Here is a 9,051-nt window from a genome sequence, read left to right as displayed (position 1 = left end):
ATGTTTTTGATTGTAATAGCCTGTCCTGGTTAGGGAAACCCACGGCCTCTCCCCCTTCCCCTCCCCTCTTCTGTAAACCCTGGTAGAAGTTTAAACAACCCGGAGAGATTTTTCTCACCAGTCTTATTTTACTAATAGGAAACAAGTGTTTAAAGCAGCAAAGGGAGCTTTCAGCTGCTGGCAGAGGAATGGCTGACCTTGCAGAGAGGCATTGGGGTCTTCTTGGAGCTGTGAACTGGGCAGGTCCCAGCCTGGCAGCTCTGCTGGGGCTTGGGACTTCCATTGTCACCTCTGAGCCATGTTTGCTGCTGCTGGGGACACGGGGCTGAACTTGGAGCAGTTCAAGTCCACCACGTCTGCCCACCTCACCCCTTTGTCCAGCTTTATATTTCTTGGGCCTGGGGAAACACTCCTCACAGAATTGTTCTGGCTGGAAAAGACCTTTAAGATCATTGAGTCCAACCATAACCCAACTCTACCAACCATTAACCCAACTCTATCAAGTCCAGTGCTAAACCACATCCCTCAGCACCACATCCACACAGCTTTTAAACACCTCCAGGGATGGTGATCAACCACCTCCCTGGGCAGCCTGTGCCAGTGTTTAATGACCCTTTCAGTGAAAAAGTTTCTTTTAATATCTGATCTAAATCTCCTCTGGTGCAACTTGAGACCATTTCCTGTTGTCCTGTTGGAGCCTCTCTCCTCCTGTGCTCTTTTGCCTGTGGACAGACCAGCTCTCTCCTTGCCCCTCCAACTGATTCTTGTTCTAGAAGTCCAAGTGCTGCCATTCTGTGGGATGCAAGAGGGGTTAAAAAAGAGAGAAAGAGCAAAATCCTATGGCTAAAATACACTTTTTTCCTTCTGATCAGCCCCATGGCTGTAAGGCTGTTGCAGGGATGGTTATGGTTAAGGATGGTGCTGGAGAGAGCTGGAGCAGGTTATGGGAGAGGGACCAGGGGCTGTGTCAGGGACCCTCTGGCAAAAATTCCCCTGGGAAGGAGGAACCCATGAGCCTGGAAATGCCAGGGCCCAGGGGTGCTGTGGCTCCTGAGAAGCCCTGGGTTTGAAACACCTTATGGGGCCTCCCTGAACAGGCCCTTTCTCCTCTGTTTGGTCTCTGCTGCTCCCAGAGCTGATGCTGAAGCTGATGAAACACTGTGGAGCTCTTTGAAGATGAATTTTGCTGTGCTCCAGTTAAAGATGAGCATGGTGAGCCCCAGGGCCCACTGCACTTCCATTCAAAAGGCAGATCTGGAATAGTGTCTGTTTTTTTTCCCCAAGCTCCCAGCAGCCTACCCAGGCTGGGCTTTGCACCTAAACATATTTATCTATTTATTGATCTATTTATTTCTGTGTATGTTCTTTTTCTGTGTGGGCAGGAACTTGGCCATCGGGATTGGGATTCAGAACTTCCCAGAGGGCCTGGCTGTCAGTCTCCCTCTGCGTGGGGCTGGATTTTCCCCATGGAAGGCGTTCTGGTAAGCTGGGATCCTCTGTGCCAGGGGAGGTGAGAACCCTCCTCCAGCAGCTCCTGTCCCGTGGGGGTGCCTCTGGAATTCCTTCCTCCCCGTGTCTGCCTCCTCCATCACGGAGCTGCCCTTGGGATGGGTTTGCTCCAGCCCTGCTGGGTCTCCTGACATCTCCAGCTGGGAGTGCTGCTGGTTTCCAGCACTGAGGAAGGGCAGTGAGTGCTGCTGGTTTCGGGATTGGGATTCAGAACTTCCCAGAGGGCCTGGCTGTCAGTCTCCCTCTGCGTGGGGCTGGATTTTCCCCGTGGAAGGCGTTCTGGTAAGCTGGGATCCTCTGTGCCAGGGGAGGTGAGAACCCTCCTCCAGCAGCTCCTGTCCCGTGGGGGTGCCTCTGGAATTCCTTCCTCCCCGTGTCTGCCTCCTCCATCACGGAGCTGCCCTCGGGATGGGTTTGCTCCAGCCCTGCTCGGTCTCCTGACATCTCCAGCTGGGAGTGCTGCTGGTTTCCAGCACTGAGGAAGGGCAGTGAGGGCTGCTGGGTTCCAGCACTGAGGAAGGGCAGGGAGTGCTGCTGGTTTCCAGCACTGAGGAAGGGCAGAGAGTGCTGCTGGTTTCCAGCACTGAGGAAGGGCAGGGAGTGCTGCTGGTTTCCAGCACTGAGGAAGGGCAGTGAGTGCCCTGCTCCTTCCCCAGCAGCCCAGCTCAGCTCCAAGCCCCCAGCTCCTGGGGGCTGCATCCCAGGGGTCACCCCATCCCGCGGCAGCCGCTGAGCTCCCTGATCCTGCTCCAAACACATTGTTTTCATTTTTTCTTTTTTTCTAATTTGTTTTTCTTTAACTTTGCTTTTTTTTTTTTTTTTTCCCCTCTCCCTTCACTCTGGGCTGGATTTCAAACCTACTTTTTATTTTGTTCTGTTTTCCCCCGAGGTGGAAAAGCCAAGGGTACCAACTCGGGGAGCGCGGGGCCGCGTTCCTGCCCCTGCACGTGTTGGGGGGGCAGGGGGGGCTTGGAAGGGGCTCCCACCAAACCTTTGTTTTCTTTTCCTCCCACCCACCTCCAGCTCGGTAAGTGCAGCCAGTGCTGGGACTTGCACTGGGGTTGCAGCTGCTGAGAAGGGAGTTCCTGTGGTCCGGAGAGTTGAAACAGTCCTAGAGGGAAAGTAAATTGAGGGGGAAGAGCAGAGTGTTGTCCAGGTGTCCTCTTTGGGACTGGGCTGTACTGGTGGGACATGTGTCCTCTCTGATCTATCCCTGACCATGAGCTGGGTCCCCAAACCCCGCAGAGTTACTGGGGGAAGGAATTGGCTTGTGCCTTAATTCCCTTCCTGGAAGAAGCAGCTAGATCAGATCAAATCACCTTCGTTGCTTGTTTAAAATGATGCAGGTGGGTTGGCTTTGGCATGGCCGGGTGGCTGACCCTGCTGGGCACGAGCTGCTCTGTGCCAGAGGAGGTGACAACATCCTGGGCATGGTGGCATCAGGGAGATGGTGGGATGGGGACCTGCAGAGCCGTGGGGAGGGCTGTGCTGCCCCTTGTACCACGTGCCCAGGGGCTTTTAGTCTGGGTTTGTTGCAGGTACGGGCAGCTGAGTGGCATGGTGGAGCCCGTGGCTGGTGTCCTGGGAGCCTTGGCCGTGGTGGTGGCAGAGCCTCTCCTGCCCTACGCCTTGGGCTTCGCAGCTGGAGCGATGGTCTACGTGGTGATGGATGATATCATCCCTGAGGCACAGACCAGGTGAGAGCCTGCTTGATCACCCACCAGATAGACTTGGGGGGAGCACGGGGCACTCTGGTCTGGATAAGATAGAGTTGGGGGTGTTCACCATGGAGAAGAGAAGGTTCTGGGGAGACTTCATAGTGGCTTTCGAGTGCCTGAAGGGGCTCCAGGAAAGCTGGGGAGGGACTTGGGACAAGGCAGGGAGTGATAGGACAAGAGGTAATGGATTAAAACTGCAAGAGGGGAGATTTGGTTACACATTAGAAATAAATTCTTTGCTTTGAGGGTGGTGAGAGCCTGGCCCAGGCTGCCCAGGGAAGCTGTGGCTGCCCCATCCCTGGCAGTGTTGAAGGGCAGGTTGGATGGGGCTTGGAGCAGCCTGGGCTGGTGGGAGGTGTCCCTGCCCATGCAGGGGGGTTGGGACTAGATGATCTTTAAGGTCCCTTCCAACTCAAACCATTCCATGCTGAAAGCAGCACTTCCCTAACCCAAAGAGCCAGTCCCAGCTCCAGGAGCTGACACCCTCCCCGCTTCTCCCTGCAGTGGCAATGGGAAGCTGGCTTCCTGGACCTCCATACTGGGATTTGTGGTGATGATGTCCCTGGACGTTGGGCTCGGGTAGGGCCATGCACCACTCCCCAGGAGAAGACTTCAGAGCCATTTCTGCAGCAGTGTTTGTAACTGGACACGCGTTATCCTCGAGACCTTTTTTATATGTATATTTTTTGGATCTGGTTCGGTGTTGATTTCCTATAATTTTATACCTTTTCCTCCCTCCAACATCATGTTGATGGTTTTCAAAGCACAAAGACAGGTGGTTCCTCGTGGGTCCTGGTTTCCTTTCACCACCAGGTTTTTCTTTTCCCTTCAGGAGGGTTGTTGGACAACACGTTGGCTGGGCTGCAGGTCACCATGTCCTTCCCTTCCATGCTGGGCTGGTTCCTCTGAGTCAGGTCACTCTGGGTTTTGATCAGTTTTGTTCTTTAGAAGATTAGAAATTCACTGTTGCGTGGTGAAGCTGCTCTGTGGTGAAGTACCAAGGCACTGGAATGGAGTAAACTCCATCCAGAGTCTCAAGTGTGACACTTTTTTCAAAAGGCAGGTGGAGGGTGATGGGGCTAAGGTAACACCTGCAGTACCTGGGATCACAGGTCCCCTGGATCCTGCTGGTCCTTGGGAATGTTTTAGGGGATTTGTTTCAATGGGTGCAAACAGTCCAGGCAAATAAAAATGAGTTTTCTTGGGATATCTGTAAGAGGGAAATGTCATTTTTTCCTAAATTTAATTTCCTAAGTGAGGCATTGATCCAGTTCCTTGTGTCCAATACCCCGAGGTTTTCTCTGAGAAAAAGAGAAACAGGAAAGAAGAACTTCTGTGTTTTCCAGCACATCCTCTTTGAAGAGGAGAGGTGGGATGTCCTGGGGTGCAGCAGGACACGTTTCCACGTTGGGCCACCTCTGGCCTTACCCAGTGAGTGCTGGTCCATGGCTGCTGGCTCTGATGGCTCAAACTTCCCAAGAGGCCCGGGCAGGTTGTTCCCAGCTGTGGCCCTGGTTACACCTGGTTACACCTCACCCCTCAGAGCAGCTCAGAGCTGAGTCAGGCCCTGAGCCTGCCAGGAGCTCCCATCCCCCTGAGCAGCAGCAGGATGAAAGGATCCATCAGGATGCATTAACTATCCTACCTGAAGAGCCAGGAATGTGCAGCCTGTGTACCTGCCTCTTCACCCTCTGCTTTTCAAGCATCTCTTGGCTGCACAGCAGGTCCTGAGCAGGCAGGATCAGGCCCTGCCAGGCAGAGGAGGGAGCCCTGCCCGACCTCCCTGTGCCCGGACACGCTCCCGTGAGGAGCAGAACGCAGGAGCTGGCAGGAGGCTGCAAACCACAGCTCCTGCAGCCTTCAAGCAAGGATGCTTCTGTCTTCAGGAAAAAGGTTTTTTTGGAATCAGTGGATCTCCTGGCTGCCTGCACCCCTGGGGGAGCAGGGCTGGGAGAGGGGGTGTCAGGGGCCACCGTTGGGTGCTGCTGGAGGAGCTGCAGGAGGGGCAGCCAAAGGGAAGAGCCCTGAATAAACTCCCCTCAAGCCAGGCTTCCTGCTTGGGCTCTTTTTGCATTTTTTAATTTTATTTTGTTGTTGGATTTCATTTGTACTTCATTTGTGTGTCACTCTGGATGATGATACAAAACTACTGTTCGGCAATGGATTTGACCTTTTAACTGTGATTGGTTCCAATAAATGGGAAATTCAGAGTTTGCACTGATTTATGTTAATGCTGTAAAGCTGAACCTTTGCTTCTCTTCCCTCTGCTCTACTGTGTTGTTTTTTCCTTCAGGGTAGGTGTTCCTGCTTTGTCCAAGGTTCTTTCTCTCCATCAGCCTCAGCCAGCAGGTGAGATCTGTCCCTGCCATCCCGAGGCAGGAACAGGCAGGGAGTGGGAAGGGACCTGCCCACAGCCAGGACAAGAGCCCTGTGGCTGGTTTCTCCTTCCCATGGCCACCAGTGGAAAAGCTGGGTGATCTCCCACTGCTCTTCACCTCCTTCTTAGACACACTAGAAATGTTTGCAAAGCTTTTAGCCCTCTGTTTTCAGCCAAAAGTCTGTGCATGGAACTTAAAAACCTTGGGGGTGTCCACGGGTTGGGATTTCATGCAGGCTGCTGGTGATATTTTCTTATTTGATTTCTGGCATGTGGTGTAAGTTGGTACAAAAAAACACATTATACATTTAAAGGCAGCCTTGTAATCAGATTGCTGGGAGATAATATCACGTTAAAGCGTTTAATCCTGCTGGGCTGTAGCCAGCCAAGGTAATTATGTACACTGGGGAGAGGGGAGGGTGATGCAGAAAGCACCTTTCTTTTCTGTTTGTACCCTGGGGGTGAATGAAAATTATAGATCTGTTCCCTGGGATGATTGAAAAGCTGGCAGGGGGCCAGGCCTGAAATTACCCGTGGAAACAATTCCTGTCACTGGAAAAGGTGGAGTTGGGAGCACGAGGCAACATAAACACACAGCCAAGCAAAATGGAGCTGGGAGTGACTCTGGTCAGGAGACCGACCTCGAGGGGCAGGAGAGGGAGGTTATCCCATGTTTGGGGACAGCTTTTGGGAAACCAGGCTGTGCTTGGCTCCAGATTCTTGCCTGGATGAAGGTGCTGGGATGCAGCCAGGGCTTTGCCCTGCCAGGGGGCTCCAGCAGTGGGGTGGTCCCTCCATCACAGCCAGTGGCACTGTCCTGCTTGGCAGAGCTGTCCCATGGCCCTGTCTCTGCCCAGCAGGGACAAGCCCCCCAGCCTGCAGCACACAAGGACCTGTGCTCGTGGTGGCACTGAGCTTTCAGCTTTCCATCCTTTTGATGCCCCTTCAGAGGGGCACAGCAGTGCCTGGACCCCTTTGAAATGTCCTTTGAGCCCCTTGTAATATCTAATCATAGCATCAATGCTGGTGATTTCTTTCCCCCCCCCTCCACCCCTAGCTAATTTTTCAGTGTAATTCAAAAACTTCAGCTTCTTGGGTTTTATCTTTAAATGATGATAACTTTTTGCATTGGCTGGAGGAAAATTTAAACTGTGACTCCCCTCCATCCAAAAGCCTCACACCCCAAAAGGTGAAGAGAAAAAGCTTTTTTATTTATTTTTTTTTCCTGAACATGTACATGCTCTTGCAATGGGGTTTAAAAACAGCCCCAGATAAGTTTGTGGCCTGGTCACTGGTGCTTTTGTGGGTGTTTTGGGGGTTTTGCAAGCCCTGCTAATGAAGGGCATGACCTGAGGGTTTAGCTGAGAATGAGAAAATCTCCCAATTCTTCACAGCCCCTGAGGTGCCCACTTTTGGCAGTGGGTGAAGATTGGGGGGGTGGTTTGGTGCTGTGTGTGCAAACCCATGTGCCCTGGAGCTGGTGCTGGGAGGGGAGGGTGATGCAGAAAGCACCTTTCTTTTCTGTTTGTACCCTGGGGGTGAATGAAAATTATAGATCTGTTCCCTGGGATGATTGAAAAGCTGGCAGGGGGCCAGGCCTGAAATTACCCGTGGAAACAATTCCTGTCACTGGAAAAGGTGGAGTTGGGAGCACGAGGCAACATAAACACACAGCCAAGCAAAATGGAGCTGGGAGTGACTCTGGTCAGGAGACCGACCTCGAGGGGCAGGAGAGGGAGGTTATCCCATGTTTGGGGACAGCTTTTGGGAAACCAGGCTGTGCTTGGCTCCAGATTCTTGCCTGGATGAAGGTGCTGGGATGCAGCCAGGGCTTTGCCCTGCCAGGGGGCTCCAGCAGTGGGGTGGTCCCTCCATCACAGCCAGTGGCACTGTCCTGCTTGGCAGAGCTGTCCCATGGCCCTGTCTCTGCCCAGCAGGGACAAGCCCCCCAGCCTGCAGCACACAAGGACCTGTGCTCGTGGTGGCACTGAGCTTTCAGCTTTCCATCCTTTTGATGCCCCTTCAGAGGGGCACAGCAGTGCCTGGACCCCTTTGAAATGTCCTTTGAGCCCCTTGTAATATCTAATCATAGCATCAATGCTGGTGATTTCTTTCCCCCCCCCTCCACCCCTAGCTAATTTTTCAGTGTAATTCAAAAACTTCAGCTTCTTGGGTTTTATCTTTAAATGATGATAACTTTTTGCATTGGCTGGAGGAAAATTTAAACTGTGACTCCCCTCCATCCAAAAGCCTCACACCCCAAAAGGTGAAGAGAAAAAGCTTTTTTATTTATTTTTTTTTCCTGAACATGTACATGCTCTTGCAATGGGGTTTAAAAACAGCCCCAGATAAGTTTGTGGCCTGGTCACTGGTGCTTTTGTGGGTGTTTTGGGGGTTTTGCAAGCCCTGCTAATGAAGGGCATGACCTGAGGGTTTAGCTGAGAATGAGAAAATCTCCCAATTCTTCACAGACCCTGAGGTGCCCACTTTTGGCAGTGGGTGAAGATTGGGGGGGTGGTTTGGTGCTGTGTGTGCAAACCCATGTGCCCTGGAGCTGGTGCTGGGGGAGCTTCACTGAGCAAAGTTACTGGGAAAAAGCCAGAGGCTGCAGCATTTGGAGCATTTTGGTGCTTTTCTTGTGCTTTTCTTCCAGAGGCTGAACTGCCGAGATGCTTTCCTGAGGGCGTGGTACCTGATGGGACAGTTAGTGGTGGCTGGAGATGCTGCTGGGGGCTGGGAGCTAGGAGCTGGGCTGGGAGCTGGGAGCTGGGCTGGGAGCTGGGAGCTGGGCTGGGAGCTGGGAGCTGGGCTGGGAGCTGGGAGCTGGGCTGGGAGCTGGGAGCTGGGCTGGGAGCTGGGAGCTGGGCTGGGAGCTGGGAGCTGGGCTGGGAGCTGGGAGCTGGGCTGGGAGCTGGGAGCTGGGCTGGGAGCTGGGAGCTGTGGGCGGTGGGCTGGGATGTGAGAGGTGGGCTGGGAGCTGGGCTGGGAGCTGGGCTGGGAGCTGTGTACTGGGAGCTGGGAGCTGGGCTGGGAGCTGTGTACTGGGAGCTGGGAGCTGGGCTGGGAGCTGGGAACTAGGCTGGGAGCTGGGAGCTGGGCTGGGAGCTGGGAGCTGGGCTGTGTGGCAGCATACGTGTGTTTGCCCGGGGATTAGGGTTTTGGAGAGCGGATTATCCGGGGTGCTGAGTGTGTCAGGCCAAGTGTTGGGCTTCTCCCTTCAGGAACGCAGCCGATCCATCCCACCTGGAGCTGCGGTGCGAGGAGAAAGCAGCACAGCCCCCTTTGCTCTGGGTGCACCCCATGGTGTTCCCTGCCTGGGCGCGATGCTCCGGCGGGTGCCAGGGCGGCACGTGGCGGGCACGGGGGGTGGCACCGCACGACGCCTGCTCGGCTGCTGCTCTTCCCGCCTGGCAGCTCCATCTCCCTGCCCAGCTTGGTCACTCCTGG

The 9,051-nt window shown here is 53.9% G+C and overlaps 1 protein-coding gene across 1 annotated transcript in view; it reads left to right on the top strand.

Annotated features, from left to right (window-relative positions):
• Positions 1-3,810, top strand: part of SLC39A11 (solute carrier family 39, member 11) — an 85,573-nt gene extending 81,763 nt beyond the window's left edge. The window contains exons 7-9 of the mRNA XM_010002712.1: positions 1,383-1,481; positions 3,048-3,206; positions 3,732-3,810. Coding sequence (XP_010001014.1) covers positions 1,383-1,481; positions 3,048-3,206; positions 3,732-3,810 — 337 coding nt within the window. The remainder of the gene's footprint in view (positions 1-1,382; positions 1,482-3,047; positions 3,207-3,731) is intronic.
• Positions 3,811-9,051: the final 5,241 nt, after the last annotated feature.

Source organism: Chaetura pelagica, unplaced genomic scaffold (genome assembly GCF_000747805.2).
Source record: "Chaetura pelagica isolate M959 unplaced genomic scaffold, ChaPel_1.0 scaffold47, whole genome shotgun sequence".
Classification (NCBI taxonomy): Eukaryota; Metazoa; Chordata; class Aves; order Apodiformes; family Apodidae; genus Chaetura; species Chaetura pelagica.
Note: the sequence above shows the minus strand (reverse complement) of the source record. Positions and strands in the feature narration are given on the sequence as shown.